Below are 27516 nucleotides of genomic sequence, written 5' to 3'. Positions count from 1 at the left end.
TTTGGACAAGATTATGTTATATTCTCCACCACTGCTGGTCCTATCACAGTCCCTGCTTCTAGTGACTATAAAATTAATGTGCAACCTGAAGATCAGGATCCTCTCCAGTATAGTCTGCAAGATCTGACCAAGATTAATAAGATCGTAAAAAATGCAGAGTTACATGGTCCCAAAACTTTGCAACAAATTTCTGATAAACTTCGTGCAGATTGTACTTCAAGTAGGCCAGATGCCTTTTGGGCAAGAGAAAAGTATTTTGTTGCACTACCTTACCGAGAAGGATATATTCCTAGGCCACAAAAAGCCAGTGCAAATCATATGAGTCCAAAAGAGCAAGAATTATGCAAAGCAGAAATTGAACAATTGTTAGAACAAAAGCTTATTGAATCCTGCAAGAGCCCTTGGGCCTGCCCGGCTTTTTATGTCAATAAGCATAGTGAGCAAAAAAGAGGCAAGAAAAGGCTTCTGATTAATTATAAGGCTTTGAATGATGCTCTTCTTCCTATTCGATATCCTCTGCCTAACAAAGAATTATTACTTGCCAAAATTGCTAATGCTAATGTGTTTAGCAAGTTTGATCTTAAAAGTGGATTTTGGCAGATTGGTATTATTCCTGATGACAGGTATAAAACAGCCTTCACTGTTCCTCATGGCCAATATCAATGGACTGTGATGCCCTTTGGTTTGAAAAATGCTCCATCTGAATTCCAAAAAAGGATGGAAGACATTTTTGGTGGGGTAGAGTACATTATTGTATATATTGATGATTTGCTTTTATTTAGCAGAGATGTAAATATGCACAAGATCCATTTAGAACAATTCTACCAACTTGTATATAAGCATGGATTAGTACTTTCAGATTCAGAAGAGAAGTTTCAGATTGGAAAAGTCAAGATTGATTACTTGGGTTTACACATAGAAAAAGGACATGTAGAACTTCAGCCACATGTGCTAATCCATCTATTAAAGTTTCCTGATATAATTGCCGATGTAAAGACCCTGCAGAGATTTCTTGGATGTCTGAATTATATAAGAAAATTTTATGCTAAACAATCAGAGGATACAAATATACTGCAGAACAGACTAAAGAAGAAAGGTGTCAGTTGGACAGATGAAATGACAACAGCAGTAATTAGTATTAAGAGTAAGCTTAATGATTTGCCAAAACTCAAGCTTCCTGATACTAATCTTCCTTTTATACTTGAAACAGATGCTTCTTATCACACTTGGGCTGCAGTTTTGCTACAAAAGCATGGAAGAAAAGAATTGGTTTGTGCCTATTCCTCAGGATCTTTTAATGATACAGAGAAAAAGTATCCTTCTTCTCATAAAGAAATACTTGCAGTAAAGAGAGGAATAAAAAGATTTCGCTTGTTCTTGAAAAGTGTTAAATTTATTGTCAGAACAGATCTAAAGCATATGAAACAGATGTTGGCAAACAAAAGGTTGTTAGAAGAAGGTAGTACCAGAGTACTAAGATGGGCACTATGGCTAGAAGGTTTTGATTTTGATATTGTTTACAAATCTGGTGCAGAAAATTATCTTGCTGACATGCTTACCAGAGAGGGTGCTCAAGAAACCAAGGAGATCAAGATGTTCAGACCACTTAACCAGCACGAAGCTTCCACAAGTCAGTCCAGTCATGTCGAGTCTAAAAGAGTTAAGTATGTTACAGTCTGTAGTAACTGTCATTATGAGTTTTGTCTAGAATGTCTATCAAAACAGGTCCGAGTCTTGCCATTATGCTTAAGACAAATCATTCTGCAAAAATGGTTTGATTCCGAGGAGTCTAGATGGTCATATACAAAAGAGTTACCATATAGGATTAGGCCATGGCGTGTTTATTATGCATTGTCTAGGGAACCAGATCCTGTTTATTTTGGGTGTATTCAAAATACTGACTGGACATGGTCAGACTACTTTTCCATTCACCAAAGAGCTAGGATACATGGTTCGGTTAAGGTCATATTTTATGCTAATGCTATAGATCCCTCTAACAATTGGTGGAGTCCATGGTTTAAGCTATTCATGTTTAGATATTTGCCTAGAGCCAAAAGCATTTTTGATAGGACTTTTGCTGAGTTTGTCAGAATCTTTCATTGGGAAATGCATGTAGCTGTCCAAAATGATTTCGTCTTAGAGTTTGAATTCATCCACAAACACACAATTGTCATTCCTAATGAAGAAGATGAGTCCTTTAAGCTTTCTGTCAGATTCAGAGGATTGATATCAGTGGACCCACATGACAGGCCAACATTCATGTTCACATTTCCATTCTTTTGTTGTACCAGAGATGTAGCACCATATTGGCTAGATGAATCTGTCCCATACGAAGTGCTGGCTCCAAACAATGAAGAACTAATTGAAGAATTAATAGAACAAGACCAAATCAGGCTTGGCCATAATAATCCAGTTGTTCCAGATACTCATGCACATGATTATGACGACAGGGCTAACAGTGACTGATTGAAGGGATCAATCAAATGAAATCCTTTCATATCCTGCTTTATTTGTACATATACTGCTCTTCGGTTTCCGTGGGATTTAGTCCGAATAAAATCTCCACTGTGTAATTACTGTTCTTTGGTTTGCGTGGGATTTGGTCCGAATAAAATCTCCACTGTGTAATTACTTTTGTATAAGAGCCGACGTCCTAGATTCCGGCCATCTTTTCACTTCAGAGATGTCATGATTCGGTCCCCATATGGCTTAGCCTCCAAGGGATGAGATAACAAGTGGTTGTCCCCACTTGCCCGAATCTTTAGGACTATTCATTACTTTTGTACAAAGTTCTTTCGTGATTCGTGATAGACATCTTGCATGATGTTCTAACGAATCTTTTAAGTTTCAAGTTCCCGGTAAAACCTTTCACCGGATGACCTGCTAGGATATTATAAATACTAGCATTGTAAGCTCATTAGGGGCATTGGAGTCTTGAGAGTTTTGAGAGAGTCTGAGTAGTGTTGTAGTCTGAGTGAAGTCTCCCTGCTCTGCATCTGCGAGAAGTTTTCTCGATCTGCTTGCATCACGGAGTTTAACTCTATAGTCTGTATTGTGAAGTTCGAGTTCTTTGAGTTTAGACGAGACGAGATCTCCCTGCTCTGCATCTGCGAGAAGTTTTATCGATCTGCTTGCATACGGAGCGCTATATCATATCTGGAGTCTGTAATTATATGAGAAGCAATATATATATATATATATATATATATATATATCAAGTGATAAAGGATATTTTTTACCTTCATAAATTGATTTCTAATTGTAACTCTCAATTTTACATATATTGCCTATCTAATCAATTAATAACTTAAAGTCTTCCAATACTTATAAATATTTTTCTATTATTTTTTTCATAACACTATAAAATGTCTAAAACTAAATTATTTCTTTACTAACATCGTATTTCAAAATAATATAATGTATTGATATTTCAACATGCCTTTTCATAATTAACTATGTGTTAATTTAATATTATATAATTTTTTTATTTCAAACATTTCTACTTACCTTTAATAACTAGCTTGATTTTTAGGGCAACTTGTGTAGGAGTCATATAAGTCCTTGAAATATCAAGTTGTCAAATAATGCAGGGTAAAGACTTACAAGCATTTGTAGATACATTAGTTATTTAAGAATATAGACAATAAACAAAACTCAATTGATGTCATTTGTTGTGTAAATTTTTGTTATAAATGATTTTGATGAAAAACATAAATTTCAATGTTTTAACTAAACACTTATTGAATCTTAACTTTATGAATTCAACTATAAAAATACTCATTACTTAAAAACTTTAACAATTTTTTTTTAATATTCTAAAGTAGAAAACTAAATTCAAAAATTGAAGAAGATCTACACTATTATAACGTCACTTACAAAATAGAACCTTTCAAATCAGAAGTTTTAATAATTAAAAAAATTTAAGATCTTTATGCTTGGGCATGAAGGGAATTCGTATACTTCTACTATCAATTACATTTTGAATAAGACACAGGTACTAAGTAGAAACGCTGCATATTAGACTTGAAAGAATGGAGTAGAAGTTGAGTAACTAAAATTGATTTAAAAATCCTCCCAATTTGTGCTTCTCCTATTGTAGGCTTTGAATGTGGGTGTTACCGAAAGACGACAACTTGACTAACGAAATATGTTACCCTAAGTTTTTTCTTAAGGACCACTTTTATGTTGTGGTCTTAGTTTCATGTTTGCAAGTGTTTGATTTTGGAGCCCTTTTCTCCATTTAAACCAAGGCCCATCACTACCTCTTCAGGTATACTTCTTAAAATTGTCATGTGGCGCTAATAACCCCTCTTCTTATGCTACATTCGCCATTCTTGACACACTTTTCATATGTCTCTCTACCACTGATTATAATTTCAAAAATAGTAATCCACTAACCAGAAGTTTAAATGTAGACCTGTATCAACCATTTCATGGTTAGGAGGTATTCAAAGCAGAAGAATGGCCTCACTAGTTTTTTTCATGATAATTTAAAGATAATGTTTCTTCGCTTTTTATTTAGAGCGTGATATTTAATTATTATTTTCATATAACGAAATCTTGGTCCTCTTTGGTAAGTTTGGATAGAAATTTATGCTAGACATTTAAGGATTAACGTTGTTAAATTATTTCTTGAATTATGAAAAATATATTGAAAATCCCATTCCCAACTGTTGGGTTTAATTCCAAACACATTCGTCTATTAATCGAAATCCCAACATAGAGCTTTATTAATCAATTTAACAAAAATATGAAATTTGTAAAAACGAATATTTCACTAAACCGATCATAGCCCACTACTACCAATTAACATATTAATCCCTGGTACTAGTAATAATAATAGCTCAGACCAATAATAACATATTGCAGATTCACATAGGTCCTTGTACATTTGCACAAAGATGATATGGGATAGTCAAGTAGGATACCATGTCAACGTTTCTAGCTAGGCTATATGGGGCATCTAGATTGGAGGCAGGGACCATGTACCTAAGCTACCCACTAGTGAACTCATCCTCATATCCACCAGCAAATAACTAGTACCCTCCGCTACCTCATAAACCCCAGGTGAACTACCCTCTACCTCCTGCTAATTACCAGGCTTACCCTCCACCTCTCTAGACAATGACTATAAATAGATATTATGCATTTAATATGTGATGAGTGATAAGTTTATTGTTTATGTGATTCAACCCTAGATGTTAATCAAAACCTTCAATTATTTCTTTATTACTATGCAGTTGTTGGTGGTTATTGAGTTATTGATATTGGGTACCCAAGTGACAACGAGATAACATCCACTCCATTAATTCTATGCATTCATTTTTCCACTAGAGTTGAATTGCTAGACTTATGTGAAGCTTTGGAAAAGATTTGAACACTGCTTGTCCCTCATCCAAGAAATGGTGATATTTGTTCTAAGATTTTACCCTTTGGCTCTATCATAACTGTGCCAACTACTTTCTTTATGTCATATTGAGAAATTAAATCATGGTAGACACATTATGGAAAGTGACCTGGAAACATCCATCACCAAGTGACAGTGAGATAACTTCTACTTCATCAAGTCCATTTGTTAATTATTCTGTTAGAGTTGAATTTCTAGACTTTGTGGACGTTTTCTTGTGCAGGGCTTTCAATGTGTAAAAAGCTCCACACATTATAAAACAACCAGCCTACATGGAGCATTCCCTCATAGATAGGTTCCTACCATGGCTTCTTTCACACAATTGTCACATTCCAAGTATTCAATGCTTAGCTTACAACACTCAACATTTCTTTCATGGCTCCATGACTTCTTTCACACCCACACACTCCAACTTTGTACGAATTTCAACACGGGTTTGCAACAACTCTTTCTCAATAGTCAACTCTCTCATAATATTTCATATTTCTTTAACTCGATTTTGCCTCCATTTCTATCCACAACGAAAGCACTATATATTGGACCGATGGCTCATACACCAACGAAGCAAAATATAAAGTCGCTAGCTATTACACCAGTGGATTATGCACCAGGAAAGCAAATGACAAAGATGTTGGAAAGGTGGAGGAGGAAATGCACAAAATTTCACACACGCAAACAATAACATGAGTCTCGGATCTTCTATTGATCACACAAACTTTATGAGTACAATAAACTCAGTGACGGTTTGTTATGAATATAATTTATATATAAATAATGTAAATATAGTAATGACTAATTAGTGAAAATTAATGAGTAGTTAGTACTGAAGAGACATGTCTAATCGGACATGACCTTCCATGAAGAGCCAGTTGCCTAAATATATAAGCGGGCCTCATTTGTAACATCAAACATATTTTTACATTCAACAATTCTTATATAATATATTATTGTCCTATCATGGATATTTATATATTTCAGATGTTCTAAACTAGTTTACAGAGTATATGAATTGTGTTCCTTACATTGGTATGAGAGTTGTTCGATCTTTTGACTGCTCAACCACTATAGAAAGTCAGTTTGATCTAACCTTTGGCCACCAACTTTCCACGAACTTCTTGTCATTGTGATCAATGTGTTTCTCTATATTGTTCCTGGAGATTCTTCATTTCACTATCAGGCCCTTGGCTATTGGAAATAGGAAAAAAAACATCCAAAAAAATTAAAGAAAAAAAAAAAAAAGAGTAAATCTACAATTTTTTTTTTTTTAAATATAGTTTATATTAAATAAAAAAATAATTCAAAAAAATAATAAATAAATAAGAAAATTTTATAATTTTTTTTTTTCAAAAAAGAATCAACAAAAATATTTGAAACACAAAATATGTATGAAAAAAACAAATAAAAACAAAGTTTTTATATAAAAAATAAAACTATAACTAAAATTCAAAATTCAAAAAGTACGCGGCAATCCAAGCGCTACCGCCGCCTAAGCCGCAACCATCTCCCCGTCGACCGCTCCCACAGACAATCCTAGCTACCGTTTGCAGATGCAATCTAAAGAAGTCGCCAACAGGGTTCGAATTTGACGGGCAAAATGCCCATCAGAAGGCATTTTGACCGTAAAATACGTTTAATAATTTTACATTTTCATTTCATACGATGTGTTTTGAAACCTCCGGAACGTTTTTGACGGTCTACTTTTTTTCAAAAACGTATTTATACCTTGTCACCTATTTACCTATATTCTCCCACAATTGTCCTCTCACGCTCTGGCACGCTCCAACTCTGCGATGTAATTAATGAGATCTACCTATTTACATTCAATTCCACCCGTCATCAGTCGGTAGCTATCCAAGTTGGTCACTATGTTGTGTTGTATCTAATGAATTAATTAGATAGGCGAGTGACGCCATCATAGCATTTGAGATATTGGATTTTGACAGAGTCTAACTATTCTTTGGGTTATTACATGTGCATTCATTACCAAATCTCAACTACTCAAACCATTATTGATTGGTCATTTAACTAAAAAAATTAACCAATAAAAATATCGAAATTTGGTAGCAATGAAAACTAAATCAAAACGAGCGAACTAAATAAATCAAAACAAGGAACTAGCAAAGATGGTTTGAGATAGTTTGTGTTTAGGTTAGCAAATTTTATAACGGGTGACATTTGCCTTGTGTTTAGGTTAGGAAATTTTATAAAGGGCGAATTATATCTTTACATAAATTTTTGTGCCTTTTGGCAGGTAACATCTGGTGTATCTTTACCTTTGCTATCGTGTACTTATTAGATTTTTGTGTTTTTTTGGGTGGAAATATTTTATGTATTTTTACTTTTGGTGATGTGTATTTTTATTATAAATTTTGCAAATTATTATCTATTTTTATTATTAAAAAAATTCATAAGTTACCTTTAATTATGGTGTTTATTCATCACATATTGACCAATTATTTCATTTTTTAATACTACAACGAAATCTATTTATTTATTTTTTTTTTTTCATTCTTCTTCTTAAATTATATTTTTAACCATTAAAATTTTTAACATTTTTTTAATTGTGTTTATATAAAAAGCAAATATCGTTTATTATAACGTGTCTTGAAATGCCAACTATAAAGTAAAGTAACATCTTTTTGATATGCCAACTATAAAGTAAAGTAACATCTTTTTGATTCTGTTGAAATGATGTATGGTTTATTATAACATTGTCCTAAAGTGCCAATTATGAGGAGATGATTAACTTCTCTTGATTTATTATAATGCTGTGATTAAATCCCAATTCAAGTGATAAATTTCATTAGCCTTTGGTTTTTATTTTTATGTTAATTGTTTAATTTAAAATTTACTAAACATTTCATAATAATCTTTGGAAAAAAATAAAAATAATTTTAGTTTTAATTAATATTGCTTTGCCAAGAAATTCTCAATTAAATTTAGTCTCAATTTGATATGAGTTGTAATTATGACTAAGAAAGAACTAAATGAAGGAAAGGAGTTGAAAGTGTTACTCAAATGTAAGAGAAGGAAAATGAGTGAAAATGTGTTAGGAATAAAGTGTATATTATGGCATTTTATGAGATATAATTTTACATAAAAATATCTAGCAAAAATTAATTCCAACCTCCCAATTATGTTAAGAATTCACAATGTAAAATGAGATAAATTTACATAAGTTGCATTTTAGTGGAAGTATATCAATCTGTGCTCTAAAATGATGAGAATTCCAACATCCCAAATATGTTAAAAATTTACTATGTATAATGAGATAAATTTAGGTAAGTTTCATTTTAGAAGAAATATATCAATTTGTGCTCTAAAATGATGAGAAATTGACACATAAAACAAAGAAAGAAAGGGAGTTAGTTTAAAATGATAAGAAATTAGCACACAAAACAAAGAAAAAAAGGGAGTTAGTTTGAGGATAAGACATTAGGAGTGGAGTAGAGGCAAACCCTATATTTTCACATGAAAATTAGAATATGTGCAACATGAGATGACTAAAATTACATGAGGATGACATGATAGCCATGCCCAAGATAAATGGTAAGGATACTTTAAAAGATGAGGAAGAGGATATAGTATTTATTGACTATAGATTTACTACTACATATATGGGAAAGAGGGACATAAATTATTATCGAATATATAAACTTGTAATGTAGGATGGAAATCGAAAATGTAATTAATCAACTTTGCCTTGTACCAACTTTTTTGGGTGGAAATTTAAAATGTAATTTAATCAATTTTTCCTTAGACCAACATTTTAGGGTTGATTTCACTAGACTAGTTTTTGCTACAAGTTAATGATGTATGAATAATTTGTAATTGCATATCTATGTTAATAGTTTCACTAGCTTTAGTTTGGAAAGTGGTATAATGGGATATAACTTATTTTAAAAAGGGTTGTGCAATAGGATAAAACTTTATTTTCAAAAGGCGTTGTCTTCTTTAGCTGGGTGGAGTCGTCATAGTAGCCCTCATGAAGATTGGGATTTGACAACTTAGGTAAATAATGATACTTAATTGAGTCTAATTGGAATTAATAATAACAATTGTGTACAAATAATAATATTGCTATGTACAAAAATAAAAAATAATATGGTGACCTATAAAGTAAATGAGAGATAAACGGTTGTCTAAATATGTCCAAAATACCAAAAATTCACTTATGAAGAACTATATAATCTTTTGTACAAGACTTACAATGAAGTACTTTTATTTTAATTTTTAACAATTAATTTGATTTTCAATTTGGTTATTGAGAAATTTTGATATAAAAAGATATTTTAAAATAGAAAATATGTTATCATTATTAATTATATGGAAATAATCAGATTCAATAACTCATTTGTGTGTTATGGTCATTTTGTATTTTTTGTTATGATAAATATGTGAAATTTTTAACATAATTGTGTTATAGAAGGGTAATATTTACTCAAAACTTTTTTGGTGAATGGTTAATTTATTATCAAAGCATCACTGGTGAAGAGTAACATTTTTAACATAACGTTCTTTGACGGGTAGTATGAAGATCTAAAACGTAAAAAAAAATTTGTTTGACGGGTAAAGAGAAATCCAAATTCCAACCCTGTTGATACCAAATGTAGGTTTTAACCACGTAGAGAAATTACCTGCATATGAATTCTAAAACACAGAAAATAAACTATGCGAGAGCATAACACATAAAACACATATACAGAAAGATTTTCCCCTAGATCCCGAAACCGGGACTACTAGTTGGATTTTTCATTATGTTCATTTCAATGTTACAATACATATTTATACATGCCAGAGCATCCAATACCATGGACCGAAAACCATCGCGTCCAAAACCATGGACCGAAAAACCATCGTGTCCAAAACCATGTGCAAAAAATCATGTGCAAAACCATAGGTAGGTCTGCCCAACCTAATATAGGGTCCAACAACAAAATTTTATGGGGTGCTGCCCCAGACCCCATAGAGTGGGGTTACCTGCACCCCTCAAACCCCCTGTGACCCCCCCCACTACGTAATCGGTGCAACGAAGGGGGGGCTCCGCCCCCTTCCTAACTCCCCAGTTAACTACGTGGGCTAGTCGTGGAAAGAATATAACACAACCCAACACCTCCATGCTCTTTAAATAGAGATCATGGACCAATCGCACCTAAAATCCTCTTGAATGATAATGAATTCATGACTTATCTAGTGAATCAAATTCTTTTTCACCCATCGATCTTAATTTGTTTCATGTGTTTGTTGTACTGACATTTATTTTCACTTCTTTCAATGATTACAATGCTATTGCAGTATGTTACTAGTTACAAGGAAACGGGTTGTCAAATCTATCATGGGAGAAATACGATTCATTTGTTCAAGGAATTCATAAAGGTGTTTAAATTGATCCATCTTTGAACGGGGAATATCATGTTATAAGCAACCCATCTCATAATAATATTAACTCTCATTTGTTTTATAATTTTTCCAATAGTATATCCAATGACAATTTTTTTACATCCTTTGTAAATCATGGTTTAACATTTCATCCTTCAAGTACTTGTCAAATGGTTGAGGTACTTCATCCTCTATGGATTCTCATGTCAACTCCTCACTATCTTGACAAGACAGCTAAATATGATCAGATCAATTTTCTCTCACAATATTCTCATCGTGACTTTGTGCTTCTAATTGAAAATTCATATCTTCAAGGATTTTGGGGTTTTCAAGAGGATTTCTTCGAATTTCACGTTCCAATCTATGATTTCCTGGAAGCATCTTTCTTAGCAAGCCCTTTTTCTAATAACAAGTTTTGGTATTTTCTCATGCTTGCTAAGAAGGATGACATAGATGAAGGTGCATTCACAAGAAGCTTTCATGATTTGTCTACTTATAATGGTCATTAAAAAGGTAAGAATGTGAACCAGTTAGAAGTAGTGGCTATGTCCTACATTTATGTTGAAAGGAAAGACCTCATATTTTTTGTGCAAGTTATTCAAGCTCTTCTCTTTCCCTTGGCACACTATTTTATATATTTTTTTAATTCCTTGTATCTTTTTTAATGCAAGTCACAAGCACCTACAACGGATTCTTCGGAAATTTCATTATATATGACCTTGAACTTCTAAGATGGTTAGGTTATGAGTAGGTCTAGTTGCATATTAGTTTACCTGCACATTCATCCTACATTCATTTTCTATAGTTTATCTTGTGTTTTCTAAAATTTTTTTTTGCATCATGTTGTGGTTTAGCCTCCTTTTTTTCTTATGGTTTTGTTTCCTTATTGTGTGTTGTATTTTATTTCATTTTGTGAGACCTTGCAAGAAATGCTCTGTTGGCTCAAAAGGAAATGTGACAAAATAGAAAAGGGAATTCTGACACTACAACATTTGGGTAACTCTCTGTCCTTCTTCCTTGTCTTGATTACACCTTTTGGTCGATGATGTTCCAATGAAAAATATGATCCTTGTGGAAGGAAGTCCTTATGTCAAAAAATGATCTCCATGCCTATTCTAGAAACCTCATGACTACACTCAGGTCTTTATGTTCCAGTGTTTTTAGGTTGATCCAATAAGGTAGAGAAGGACAAAAGGAAAATCTAAATAAGCAAACTGGTATCAAAGGTCTTGTATATGCTTCTATGAAGGGATAACCGCCTCTTCTCTCAATAATTTAGGATCCCTCTTTCGCCAATGGAATAAATAAGTGTTGATGCACAGTCCTATATAAAATAAATAAATAAACGAAAAAAAAAAGAGAAAGGCTTCCCGTGCAGAGAGGTGAAGCAAGCGACTCTGCCAGGGTACTATCCAAGCCTACTGACATCATAGAAAAGTTTTCATCCCTGAAATGACTCCATTGGGTTACTTTTTAGGCCTGCTAGTAGTGGAGAAACACTGGAGATGAAAAAATACCCTCTGAAAATCTAGAGCTCGCAAACTTCATTTCCCTTTCCTAATTCGAAACATTGTGTGATTGTTGGCCTTATGTTTGTGTTTAACCGAGTAAAGGAGTGGATGGGACTATGTTTATGTACAGGGTAAGTGGGGAAGCTATGGAAATATAAACAATGGATCAATACTCCCTAAAGAATGAAACATTGCACGAAATAATTAACCAAGGTAGAGAAGTTGGAGTTCTACTAGTGTGTTTGTAACAGTTGTTGCTGCGAAAAACACCCTCCAGAATTTTACCAACGCTTGAATTTTGTAGCCTACTATGGATCATGGGATCGTTCGTTCGATGGTCACTCCTTCATCGGTCGAAGTCACTTGTTCACACAAGCTTAGTTGCAACAATTTTATGAGCGCATTCTTTTACGCAAGCTTAAACAAGCATAACAAAATCGATCAAGACAATCACTGCATAATGTTCAATCCATGTTGACAGTTAGTGTGCACTGTTATTGATATTCCCTCACTTTTGGCTACATTTGTACTTCTAGTTTGGTGATTTTTTCAAACTGTTGCTTTTGGGCACCTTCGCTTTCGTAAGTGTCGTTTTCATGCTTTTGACTGTCGATTTTGTTTTATTTCACTTTAATTAATGTATTTTTGTTGTTATCTTCTCTATGGCATGTGTCTCTTTCACTTTTGTTCGTGTATCACAAGTTTCATTCTCCCTTTTCTCTTCATATAATAAATGACGTCTTTTCGCATGTGGACTGTCACACAATGCACGAAAGCTAGTTTTGGTGTGTTTCAAGGGGTAATATTTCTATTAGTGTGTTGTACTTACCATGTAAACATGTATTGCACTCATTCTCAAAGTTTCAAGCAATGTCACACAAGTTTCGTCACACTCATAGAAAAGTGTATCTTTGGTGTCGCACTTGTCGTAAGTTGTCGCAAAGTTGTTGCACTAAGGGAATTATGATGCTGATGTGTTCTTGATGATCTATGTTATATCCTCAGTGATCAAAAACATGTCTTTTTAGTGTTCACATTAGTTTTACGGATCCCACACTTAGTCCAATTTTGTAAACTTCCTGACAAAACAACCTAACCTCATCTAGCCCTCCTAAACTGCGCATTGTGTAGTCTCAACCCTCAAGCTAAATCCCTGCACAATGCACAGTTCTTGCCTTCTAGGAATGTGCATTACACAATCATAGTGCTCAAGCTTAGCCTTTGACTTGAAAAACTATGTAATTTCTCTCTCCTTCCTAATCAGTACTGCACATTGCGTAGTTTGGAGGCTCAAGTGTTAGCCCTAAGCTGTGGAACTGTGCAATCACCTCACCTCGTCTACCTTCTAGAAACGTGTAGTGTGAAAAATCAATGCTCAATCCCTCCACCTAGCTCCCTAAGCTCCCCAACTATGTCATATTTTTTCTTGGTCAAATCCTGAATTGCACATTACACAGTCTCAAGGCTCAAGCCTAACCCTTGATTGCTTGAGATGCTCAATTATGCAGTCACTGAGCCTCTCCCTCAGCCTGCCACTGAGTTCCAACTTAGTCACTAGATCATCATGAAACATCTTAGACTAGGGGTTTATCAGATTGATGTCATCTTATCATGAGTGGATGTCATATATGGGTACTCTATCATGCTATTGCAAGATGATGAAGAAGGAAATGGAGAAGGAGGACATGCTAGAAGACACCTAAGGAGATGAGGAGATAAGATGATCATCGGGCATGAAGATGAAGGAACACTAGAATTATAATAGAAGATGTAAGATAAATACTGTATTGAAGACTCCTTATCTTCAAGTCATAAGGAGGAGGAAGAAGAAAAACATGCACCATATTTTCAAGAAGACTCAAAGAAAACAACAAAAAATGTGACTTGACATTGCCATGTCATCAGTGTCATGTCATGTCATTTCATGAGCCATCATGTGCCACATCATTCATGGATTATGTAATTCTATATTGGAAAATGTAATGTGAAGTGGAAGTCCAAGAGTCATCTATGTAATTTGAAGAATCATGTAGGAAGTTAAAAATCCATGAGAAGTTAAACAGTCATGAGGGCAGTCCAAGAGTCATAAGGGAGGTGAAGGATCACCCCATCTGTTATATATACATCCTCATTGTTTATGCAAATGAATTTTCACCTTTCCTTCTCCCATAAGGCATTAGAGAGACAAAATCAACACTTTCTGGGAGAAGGTTGTGTCTCCAACACTCCACTATTCAAGCTAGTGATGTTCATTGTATACATGTATCTTGTGACTTTTACTTAATACTTGAATCTTGATGGAAAACACATTTCCATGCATGGATTGTGAATATTTGTTATACTTTTCTATGAATTTTTATTATTCATTTTTGTTTTCACCTGTACTAAAGTAGTTAAACTATTTTAGTTATTTTAGTGCTTATCTTATTGACAATGTGTTGTAATATTTGTAACAATCACCACATCTATGTGTATTATTTTATTTGATGTTAGGTTATTATCTTTTCAGATTTTGTGTGCCTCTACTAGGGTGGTACTATTACCTCACTTTTAAGAGGCTCACTTCTCCTCCCTCTGCAATGGAAGAACCTTTATACACCTAAAACCGAACATTCACCAAGCACATTTACTTTCTTTTAACAAAGGAACATACATGTTTCTCTCTCTTGTTGACAACTAAAGCTAAGGAAAATATATAAGAATACATGACAAATGGACTAATACTCTCAATGGGCCTCCTACTCCAAATGGTGTGAGGTCTAATTGGGACTTCAAATCGGGGAGACCCCCTAGGTTGACGGATTTCCAATACCTGTCAACACTTCCTTATTAGTTTGTGGCTATATCTATCTCCTCAGTGCTTCTATGAGGGCACTTGATCACCCAAAAAACTCGCCAGATTTTGATAGCATAGCCATGTTCCACACATATCCCTCTACTTCACAAATTTCTTTGGATTCCCCCCACCCCTTGCCTCCTATTTCCTCACGCCTTCCATGTCCACATCGTTGTCTCTTGTAGTGTTACCTCTATGTTACTATACATTAATCTACACTTCTTTTAGTTTATCGTTGTACCATTTTTGTACAAATGCTATTACATCCATTAAATCACATTTACAAAGTAATTTCTTATTGTCATGTTTAAAATGAATATTGAATAAATGTAACAAAAAAATAATATTAGATGATAATTAATATTTTGTGGTTATCATGATGTTATAATGTGGAATTCATTTTATATCTTTCAAACATGGGGTAAGTTATTCATATAACATAATGTTTCTTTTTATAGTGACAAATGCAACATGAATGCAATATAAATTTTAGGTAGGACCAAACTTACACCATGATTCAAGTTCCATTGAAAAGGTAATACCTTATCCCTCTCGTTAGGGATAATTAGTAGTGACTTAATTGATGCATAACAAATATCCTCTTTGAATAAGGCCCCCTAGATAGTTGTTGTATGGTTAGTTAAAAGTGATATCCTTATTGAATAATTCTAAATAGGTAGTTGGTACTCATTCGTAATTGTGTTCAACTCATTATTGTTGGGGCCACTAGTGATTAGGTTTTGGGTAGATAATAACTATTAACAAATGGTAGAAAGAAATTTAATGCTTTTGTCAACAATTATCATTGTGTTGGAGCACTATCCATTTAGAGACTTCCCTGTCAAACAGGCACGTGAAAATTACTCATATTTTCTGAAAATTGTAGTTTTATTTTGTTTATATACTACCTATTATTTTCTCTATAAATACACTACAAATGTTATCAAAGAACTTTCTTGTACTGACATGCATCAAATTTTAGAGAATTTGTTTTAGGCTAGATATTTGTTATGACATGTATAAACATAGAACTTGGTCATTGAACCCTCAATATGACTAACCATAGTTTAAGTTTAAAAACCCTCTCCCTTTATTTCAAGAAAAAATTACAATCTCAATTCCGTTATAGAATTAAAAACACATTCTTCAAGAATAGATAGAACAATACAAATAAAATAACATATAGGTGCATATTGCACTTATAGGGTTAAATTAAATTAGTAAATGATTTAGAGAAAAATCCTTAGTAACATAGGGTGAATTACCTATAAACCAACAAGAAAACAGTTAAATTCTATCAAAAATTAGTTGGTTGTAAGTGTAAATATCAAGAAGGTGGGAAAGTAGGAAAATTTATGATTAACTGAATAATTTTCTTTATGTTTATTGGATGCAATTCTAGGTTTCTCTCAAGAAGGTGGGAAAGGAGTAAAATGTATGATTAACTGAATAATTTTCTTTATGTTTATTGGATGCAATTCTAGGTTTCTCTCAAGACCTGTTAGATAACAAACACTAACATATTATGGAAATGGAGAAAAGTAGCTCCATGCTTGAGAATATAAATTAGAATGAAAGATAAGCCTCTTTGTTGGGTAAATTTCCTTTAACAATAGAAAAAGTGTATAAGAATGAGATGATATGATCCTAAAACTAGGTATCCTTGCTCTATATATAGTAGATGAAAGGTACAATGACAACTAAGGGTCTATTTGACAAAAATAATATAAAAATATAGATATAACTCAATATCTAGGGTGATGCAGAGCTAGTACCTAACCTAGCAATCATGTAAGGTTAACACTAAACCTCGTTGTATAACCCAAGTTAATTCTCTAATTCCTTTCAATCAATTCTATAGGCGGAGACTTTTCAACTAAATTAATTTTATTAAATGAAATATTCTACAACCATTTTCTATGTGGCTTGTGGGACCTCCCGGTGTGAATACCCATAATATAAATTTATACCATAGATTAAGTGCTGAGCCAACACGTGTCCTCCTCTTTAGAACATTGCAAACAAATTTCTCTACTTTGTGATGACTTAACGCTTTTCTCATAAACCTTGCGAATTACGAAGTTGACTCCGGCACCAAGGTCTCCACCGTTCGTTCAGTGTTGATCCAATGACTATCGCGCTATCGTGCTTCAACTATCCCAATAGTTAGTATTTTATAATCACGTGAGATAAGTGGTTTTGGTCCCTCGTCTTTGTGCTAATTGGCATCACCATGGTTCATCATGCACTTCACACAAATACCATTTTCCATTTTATGACACACGCGATATACCACTTACCATTTTAATTTGAGCCTTAAACTCTTTTTAATAACCATATCGTGTTGGGTCCCTATAATACTAGTCATTACCCCATTACTATTGTAGTTGCATCCCTTATTGATATTGTTGTGCCCCTATTATCCCCATATTGTTATTATTGTGCCCCATAGAATCCCTCTATTGTTATTCTTGTGGCTTTATATTATTATTGTTAGGTTGGTTGGGTTATATTGTGACTCCTTAAACTCCTATATATAGAAAGGAGGTTTTGTCATTTGAATCATCTAAGAATTGTTCATTTATGTAATGTAAAGGATGTTGCCCCCTCGAAGAGGCTGAATTCTAAGGCGTTGATCTATCTTTTCTATCTTTTCTTGAGATGGTTTCATAACATTTGGTATCAGAGCTTTGGTTCTAGTGTTTCGCTGCTCCAAATAGGTCATCGTGGCATTTTTGCTATAATTTTTGTTTCTATGATGTTTCAGAAGCTAAAAAAAACCCATTTGAGAAGAAATCAAGTGGAACCTCGGGTCCAAATTTCAGAGCTTTTCACGCTATATTTGCGGAGATATGTTCTGAGGAAGTTGGTCTTTTTGTAGACTCCTGAATTACATTCCAAACAGGTGACCTTGGGAAAATCGTCATAACATTCTCTTTGAGCATCAGATTGAAATTTCGTAAGAAGGCATAGAAAGATGATGGACTATAGTTTCTTGTATATATTTTTCAGAGCCAAAGGTCGAAACAATGACTCGTGGCACATCGTACAAGTTCACTCTACTGAACTAGTCTATAATTAGGTCACTGTGGGAGATTTCGCATAACTCTTCCTTGGAGAATCCAATTTGGATCAAACTGGTGGCATTGGAAAGAGGACACAGAGGGCTACTGCAGGTCGCAATTTCAGAACTGGATGATCCAAAAGTACAGAGATACATCAGAGGCAATATCGAGCTCCTACAAAGTGAAAAATGGTGTGTAGATTCTTTTAAATTTTTGCTTAAGATTGGTTTGAAAATTTATTTTGAAGGAATTCAAAGGGCATAGTAGAGAATTATTATTGTTAACTGATGCCTCAAGGAAAGAAAATGCAAACACCTAGTAAGCAACCTGAAAGCTCTAGCATGACTCATGAAGAAAATGAAGATATGCTACATGATATATCAAAATTACAAGAACAAGTGCAAAAAATGTCACTCTCACAAAAAATAACAAAAGCTAAGATAAATGGCGTGGAATATAAGATAAAGGGAATGGAAGATAAGATGGATGATTTGAAGATAGATTTGAAGATAGATTTGAAGAGAGATATGGCAGATTTGAAGACAAATTTGAAGACAGACATGGCAGATTTGAAGACAGATTTGACAAATTTTCTACAAGAAATAATTACTAATGGTGAAAAGGTAGTAAAGGAAACTCATGATTGCGAACAAAGGAAATGTTAATCATGATTTCATAGACTCTAATGTGGGATCGAAGACCCACCATATTCGAAAAATCGATTTGAGGAAGTTTGATGGCAAGGATCCCGCAACATGGATATTACAGATGGAGCAATTTTTCGATCTCAATAATGTGCAAAACACACAAAAGGTACTTATTGCAACTTTATATTTAGAACCAAATCAGTCTGTATGGTATCAATGGCTTTTCTCTCGTAAACAAATTATCACTTGGGCAATTTTTACAGAAGAATTGACAGCACATTATGAGGATACAAAAAGCAACACTTTTTTTAGCCAATTGATAAGTCTCAAACAAAAGGGTTCAATAATGGAGCACATTGAGGAGTTCCAAAACTTGAACATAAGGGTCAAAAATATTCCAGAGGAGCATAGGATTATTGTGTTCACAGGGACTTTAAAGGATAATATCCAACATGATGTTCGCCTTTGGGAACCTGATTCATTAGAGAAGGCATTCAGGTTAGAAAGAAAAATGGAAAGCAAAATTATGGCAACCAGGAAGCATACCACTCACAACTATAAAGATTTAAGTGTTGTTGCCCCTAGTATTCCACAACCTATAATGTTGACACCACAACAATTGGAAGAAAAAAGAGAAAAAGGGCTTTGTTACAGTTATGATAGCAAATACACTAAAGTTCATAAGTGTGCTGAGAAGAAATTATTCTACATAGATTGCGAAGAGGAAGAAGAAAAGGAGTAAGAAAGGTCAAAAGAAGAGGATATACTCCAGGAACAAATCCTAGATAAAGAAGAAATGAATCCAACCATATCTTGTAATGCATTGGCGGGAATTACCACTCCTCAAACCATCAAGATAGAAGGACAAATCAAGAAGAAAAAGGTAATAGTGTTGATTCATTCAGGAAGTACCCACAATTTTATTCATTGTAAGGTAGCAAAAGAATTGAATTGCTTCTTATATCCAGTGCCAGAGTGTCAAGTGATGGTTGCAAATGGAGGAACAATAAATTTCTCGGGAAGGTGCCATAATATCAAGCTATCGATGGGAGAATATGTATTGACTAGCCTAATGCTTTCCATTCCAATGGGAGGTGCTGATGTTGTACTAGGAGTCCAATGGCTACAATCCTTGGGTACAATAGCTTTTAATTTTCAAGAACTTTTCATGAAATTTTTTGTGGAAGGAAAGGAAGTTGAATTAAGGGGTATTGCAAGGAAACCAGGAAAGATAATCAACTATAACGGTATGAGAAAACTTCTAAAAAAGGAACAAAGGGGTGTAATTGGACAATTATGTTCGCTAGATGTTTCTACATTGGAATCATCTATTTCTCCAGATCTCCAAAAATTCTTGGACAATCATTCCAAGGTATTTGAGACTCCCAAAGGTCTCCCACTTATTCTTGATCATGATCATGCTATTCATCTGAGTCCAGGAAGTGTTCCTCCAAACATCAAGCCATACAGATATCCCTATGCCCAAAAGAGTGAAATTGAATGTATGGTTGCAAAATGCTAGAGGCTGGTATAATTCAACCGAGTCAAAGTTCTTTCTTTGCTCCAGTAGTATTAGTGCACAAGAAGGATGGATCATGGCTCATGCGTCTGGATTATAGGGAGCTCAACAAGCTCACTATTAAAGATAAGTTTCCCATTCCTGTCATTGATGAATTACTGGATGAATTGCATGGATCAATTTACTTCACCAAGTTGGATATTTGTTCAAGATATCGTCAAATCAGAATGAAGACTGAAGACATTCTGAAAACAACATTTAGAACTCATGAGGGTCATTATGAATTTTTGGTCATGCCTTTTGGCCTTACCAATGCACCTTCAACATTTCAAGGTTTGATGAATTCCATTTTCAAACCATTCCTTAGAAAATTTGTGTTAGTATTTTTTGATGATATACTAATCTACATCAAGTCTTGGAAGGATCATGTTGAACATGTTGACAGGGTGCTACAACTATTGGAGGAGAAACAATTATATGCAAAAATATCCAAATGTTTCTTTGGAGTACAAGAGGTGGAATATCTGGGTCATATTGTATCTCATGAAGGAGTTAAGGTAGACCCCAGCAAAATTAAAGCCATTAAGGAATGGAAAATCCCCACATCCATAAAGCATCTGCAAGGATTTCTCGGGTTGATAGGGTATTATCGCAAGTTTGTTAAGAATGATGGGAGAATAGCAGCACCTCTAACAAAATTATTGAATAAAGATGCATTTTCATGGACTCCAGAAGCAACAAAGGCCTTCGAACATCTTAAAGAGGCAATGTGCCAAGCACCAGTCTTAGCTACACCGGACTTCACAAAAACCTTTATTGTGGAATGTGATGCTTCAGGAAATGGAATTAGTGTTGTTTTAATGCAAGATGAAAGACCCATTGCTTTTGAAAGTCGTCCAATCAAGGGAAATGTTTTACTCAAAGCTATTTATGAGAAGGAAATGTTGGCAATACTCTGTGCACTTAAGTAATGGCGACCCTACCTAATGGGAAAACACTTCAAGGTAAAAACGGATCATGGTAGCCTTAAATAATTTTTAGAACAAAGATTATCCTCAGAAGAGCAACAAAAGTGGGTCACAAAGATGTTGGGTTATGACTTTGAAATCATCTACAAAAAAGGGAAGAAAAATGTGGTGGCAGATGCACATTCAAGAAAGGATGAGGATATGGAAGCATTGTTGTGCGCCATTTCTATTATACAACCAGATTGGATAAACGAAGCAAGGGAGGAATGGAAGAATGACGAAGAGGTGTGGGCACTTATTCGAAATTTACAACAAGATTCCAGTACGTCTGATACATTTAGCTGTCAAAATGATTCTTTATGGTACAAAGATCGCATATACCTCTGTAAAAATTCCCAACTAAAAAAAAATATTCGTATGGAATTGCACACTTCTCCCTTAGGAGGGCACTCAGGATTTTTAAAAACTTACCACAGGGTTAAGAAGGAATTTTTTTGGGATGGCCTTAAATCAGATATTCAAAAATTTGTGGTGGAATGTTTGGTTTGCCAACAAAATAAATTTGAAACAATTAAGACACTGGGTCTATTACAACCTTTATCCATTCCAAGCCAACGTTGGGAGGAGGTTTCAATGGATTTTATCACAGGTTTACCCAAGTCTAAGGGAAAGACTGTCATCATGGTGGTAGTTGACAGACTTACCAAGTATGCACACTTTTGTGCATTATCACATCCATTTAAAGCCAGTACAGTTTCTACTGCATTTATGGAAATAATTCGAAAGCTACATGGAAACCCAAAGATTATTGTAAGTGATAGAGATCCCATTTTCACTGGAAATTTTTGGACAGAATTATTTTCTTGTCTTGGTACTCAGTTAGCTCATAGCTCATCTTATCATCCTCAATCTGATGGGAAAACTGAGATAGTAAACAAATGTTTGGAAGGATATCTTCGTTGCTTTGTATCTGATAAACAGACACAATGGGTCAAATGGTTGCCTCTGGATGAATGGTGGTATAACACTTCCTTCCATACAGCAACAAAAATGACCCCATTTATGGAACTTTAAGGATATCAGCCACCATCCATCACATCATATTTAAGAGAAAATTCTAAGGTTCAAGCAGTGGAACATCACATCGAACATCAATAACAAGTCCTCCAACTCTTAAAGGATAACCTCGTGTTGGCATAGAATAGAATGAAACAACACACAGATCAACATCGCATCAAAATAAGTTTTGATGTAGGTGATTGGGTATTCCTACGGCTACAACCATATAAGAAAATGTCCCTCAAGCAAGCTAATAAGGATAATAAATTATCACCAAAGTATTATGGTCCATACAAGGTGTTGCAAAAGATTGGTACTATGGCATACAAATTGGAGCTTCCTGCAGCTTCTCGATTGCACCCAGTTTTCCATGTTTCATGTTTAAAGAAGGTTATAAGTGACAAGCTCCTAGTTCAAACAATATTGCAAGAACTTGATGAGGAAGGAAAAATTATATTGGAATTGGAAGCAGTCATAGAAATAATAACTCGACAGCTACGAAATTGATCAATTTCGGAGTATCTTATCAAGTAGAAGAACTTATCCGCTGAATATTCCACAAGGGAGGATGAGAATTTTATATAGAAGCATCTAGAACTACTCAAGCGTTGAGGAAAACACTTTTTTGAAGGAGAGGGGCATGTTGGGTCCCTATAATACTTGTGATTACCCCATTACTATTGTAGTTGCATCCCTTATTAATATTGTTGTGCCCCTATTATCCCCATATTGTTATTACTGTGCCCCATCGAATCCCTCTATTGTTATTCTTGTGGCTTTATATTATTATTGTTAGGTAGGTTGGGTTATATTGTGACTCCTTATACTCCTATATATAGAAAGGAGGTTTTTTCATTTGAATCATCCAAGAATTGTTCATTTATGTAATGTAAAGGAGGTTGCCCCCTCGAAGAGGCTGAATTCTAAGGCGTTGATATATCTTTTCTATCTTTTCTTGAGCTGGTTTCATAACATATCATCTTTGTAAAAAGATTATAACCTTCTTGCATGTTCTGACGCGATATGCGTTGATCTCCTCTGATCGGACGATCACTGCTTCCTCGCGATTTCTGTCAATTTTAGCACTCTGCCAAATTTCTTTCTCATCCTCCACTTTTAGACTGTCAAGATTATTCTTTTACGGCTAACTAATAACCAGACATGAGTTTACAGAACATCCAACCACCAAGCCAAGGGTAGTTACCTGAATAAAGCTCTATCACCAAAAGGATAATTACATAATCAAAACATAACGAACACAAAATCGTATGAGTTCGAAACATAAGGAACATAGGTTCAATCATTTCACAGGGAATCTAAAACCTCCGGAATTCGACCATTCATGCATATAAATTATAGAGATGCAACAAGATACTAATTAGGAAATTAATAATCACAGACTCTCGCTACCAGTGCACAAATTCAACTATTCAAGCGAAGAAACCCTAATTGTCACACATATACATACAAATCCACACTGTTTTGGTATTTATAAAATATTTACAAACGAAACTATCACATTCGACTGTTTCAGCTCTTTTCCATAAAATCCCTCTACTACTCTTTCTAACCTATAGCTAACCTCCAATTCTCTTCCCAAAAGGAAGAACTCTTTATTTAAAAAAACCTCTCGAATGTTTATAAATATTACAATATGTAAAAGAAAAGGATTCATCAACCAATTTAGTTCAGATCCAACAATCTCTCACTCTCTCCTAAAGTATCTTTTCACCTCGATTTTTCCCTCAACAAAATCCTAAATTAGATATTTCAAATCCCTAAACTCCTCACTCTTTCTAGGATTACTCATTCATTCCTAAGATCTCTAAAACTCATGAGATATTCCCTATTAATCAAATTACATTCCAATCTCTTTAAACTCAAAATAAACTTAGGAAAATAAATAAATAATTAAGGGAACCCACTCCCTTTAGTAAATGTGTGATAAGACCTCTAGGTCTTATAAAACTTGAAGAAAGCTCCTGCATTAGACTCCACACGTTGAAATAATTCATGGACTCCTATTCATGAGTCACCCAACTGCTCCTGTTGAAAACTTCGTAAGATTTCATCTTCCAACTGGTTGTCTGACCTCTTTCAATTGCAGGTGTATTTACTGCCTTCTCTCTTTCTCCTGGATGCCAAACTCTACGTTGTGGATGTCCTTTTGCTTTGATTTTATAAGCATCTCCTTTGCATAATGTTTTAGTGTTGATATCCTGCATAAACAACTCCTCAAACAACATAAATTTCTGCTTCTCTGTCTGTTGTTGTCTTGTCATCATCTCAATAGAATTGAGCTCCAAATTTATGTATTTTCCACTGTCTTGTACCTAATTGTATATTTTGATTTCTGACTCATTCACCAACATATTCTCCTATCTATAAACCATTTCCTTTATGTTGTCTTTCATATCCTTCCATCTTTCCTTGACTTGCTGACTTTGACAATTTCTCATGCTTATCACCTTTGTATTTTTCATCATCCACCTATCGAATATCTTGAGTAGAATACTCTCAATCTCAAAATAATATTGGTTCTTGTTTGATACAAGAACATATAACCTTTCAACCACATACTATGCATCAGTTGCAAATATTTTAGTTATTGAACCTTGTTCAATTTCCTCCATATTCGTGTCAAATTTAACTGAACTCTTCATCCCAATTTTCAATTGCAAATTCAAAATAAACTCTCGATATTCAAATATTATTTGGATTAAAAAAAAAATTGTTTGTGGACTGTACTTTCACATTCTCTATAATTTTCTTTCTCTTCTGCAATGACTTGTTTAAGAGCTATGCCAACTCTCCTTCTTTCATTGCAAACTGGTGAGTCAACTAGTTTCTTACTCTCATCTTCTTGTTTCCATAAGGAAAACTGACTTTTTGCATTTCTAAAACTTAAATACTCCTTCATGTTTTCACAAATAATCATATCTCCAAGATCAATTTGTCCTTCATCCTGGAAACCACATTCAACAATTAATAATTCAAAATCAGAAAATACATTACATTTTCCACTAACACTGCTCCATAATTTCTCTGATTTATCATCCTCTTGATGCACATATGACATTTCAAACTTGTCATATGCTCCTCCATATTGTCTTGTCTCAAAAAATTCTTCTTTGTTTTTACTTTGCTTTGGATGTTGTCTAATTTTTGAATTATGTTTTTTGCTCTTCTCTTTGTCCTTCCTTCCTTTCACACTCCTTTTCATTCTTTGTGTTTCTTCCTTACAAATCTATAAGCCACTAAGTTGCCTTTTCCATTCCTCTTTCTTTTCAACCAAAATCGAACCTAAAGTTCTCTTTCTTTCTATACAGGAAACAAAATCACCATATAGATTTTTCATTCCACTGTAGAGTCCCTTGTACAACAGTAAAAATTACTGTCAACACCATGAATATCACCTTCCATTGAACCCCTTTGTTGCTCACTGCATATGCACTAGTTCATGAAAGCGTCCTTGTCTTCATCCTCTGAGATTGCCTGTCTCTTTCCAAGTTGCTGATTACATTCACCCTTACTCTTTTTGCAATTTGTACAAATAGCATTGTCTTCAATTTTTTGTTGTGCATCAGTCTCTACCAACATCTCTTTATGTTATTGGCTGTCCTCTTTTCCTCTCCTCTTCATAGCCTTTTCTTGACTAATTGTTCCTCCTTGGGCTGAATTCTCTTTATTAATATTTGCTCTACTATCTTCCATAGTACACTCTTTAGTAAGAGTCCTTTCCATTAATGTTCCACTATGTCCTTCGAGGACAATTTCTTGTCCATTAACTATCAATACAGGTTCATCATTTTTGAATAAAAATTGAAGAGATAATCCCATTACCTCAAGTGTTTGCACTGCCCATATACTCTTGTTTTCTCCTGTCATAAGGTTATCTTCATACCTCTTTTCTACTTCTTCTTTTGCAATCTGCAATTTCCTTTTGTCTTCAGGTCGTCTGCCATCTTTTTGCCAAGTCTTACTAGATTCATAATCTTCAGCTTCCTTAGTAGTCTTCAACATTTGTCCATCTTTAGTGTCTTTGAATATATTTTCAATCAAGAAATGTTCTATTACAACAATCTCTTCTAACAGTTTCATTTCTTCAGCAACCTGCATAAACATATCTTCTAAAGGTTTTTCATCACCTGCATACATACACAAATCATCAGTTTCAAAAACACTAGGCTTCTCTTTCTTTGATGCTTCAATCATCACATCTCTCTGCTAATATGAACTTGTACAAGAGTTCAGAAAATCATCAATGATTCCTTCCTCAACAAGGTAAACCTCTTGCTCACGTCTACAATAACTATCTTTCACTTCTAAATCCGTTTCTTTGAGTTCCTCACTTAATCTGATGTACATTACCCTCTTTATCTATCTCTGCAGCAGCTTCCATTTCATTTTGTTTCTTTTCATAGTCTAGCCATACCTTTGGTATTTCTCATTCCTCTGTAACAATTCCATTAGTACTTCAAGATGGACTACTATCTCAGCCTTCTCCCTCTCATATTCTTCATCAGTCAACTGCTTCCATATGCCATTTTCCTTGGAACCTTTCTTTCTTCTGTTGTGGCTTCTCTCTGAACCCCTGCTATGACTATCAGTAGTCATTTTCTCATCTCACTCTATGAGTTACTCACTCACTATGAACTGCACTAAGCCTCTTGCAACAGCAAGTCCTCCCTGCTGTCATTTACCTCACCAATCCCCTCTCTGGACTTGGTCTTTTGGTAAAAATTGGTTCTCTATCTCTGGAACCTCTTGAGCACTCTCTTATGCTCTCTTTAGGCTTATATCCTCAACTCACCTCTATTGATAACACTTTAACTATCCTCCCTGTCCAACTTTCAGCTGGAATATTTAGGTTCACTGCCACTAACACAACTCCTGTCTTTCTTTACACAGTCTGCTACTGTGTGTTGTTGTTATCATTCTCTTTCCCTATAAAAACAATTCAAATGAACAAAACATCAAAATATAACTCATAAATGAGAGATATTCAAATGATCTATCTCTTTAACCTTTCACTGGATTGGTTAATACACACGCTGCTTTTCTTTTAACTGTTTTCACTTAAGTTCTTCTTTCAACTAAATTCCTTTTCTTGCTGAGTACATCC

At 34.4% G+C, this 27516-nt stretch overlaps 1 protein-coding gene across 1 annotated transcript in view; it reads right to left on the bottom strand.

The window, feature by feature from the left end:
• LOC149163816 (L-ascorbate oxidase-like) overlaps positions 1-26793 on the bottom strand; it is a 77683-nt gene extending 50890 nt beyond the window's left edge. Inside the window, exons 1-3 of the mRNA XM_089429268.1 lie at positions 26763-26793; positions 26235-26539; positions 25140-25356 (exon numbers count right to left, since the gene is read on the bottom strand). Of these exons, the coding sequence (XP_089285394.1) occupies positions 25140-25356; positions 26235-26539; positions 26763-26793 (553 nt within the window). The remainder of the gene's footprint in view (positions 1-25139; positions 25357-26234; positions 26540-26762) is intronic.
• Positions 26794-27516: the final 723 nt, after the last annotated feature.

Source organism: Pinus tabuliformis, chromosome 5_1 (genome assembly GCF_031772625.1).
Source record: "Pinus tabuliformis cultivar Carrire ecotype Pingquan chromosome 5_1, CPIR1, whole genome shotgun sequence".
NCBI classification, from domain to species: domain Eukaryota; kingdom Viridiplantae; phylum Streptophyta; class Pinopsida; order Pinales; family Pinaceae; genus Pinus; species Pinus tabuliformis.
The sequence above is the reverse complement of the archived record's forward strand: the minus strand, read 5'-3'. Positions and strand labels throughout refer to the sequence as shown.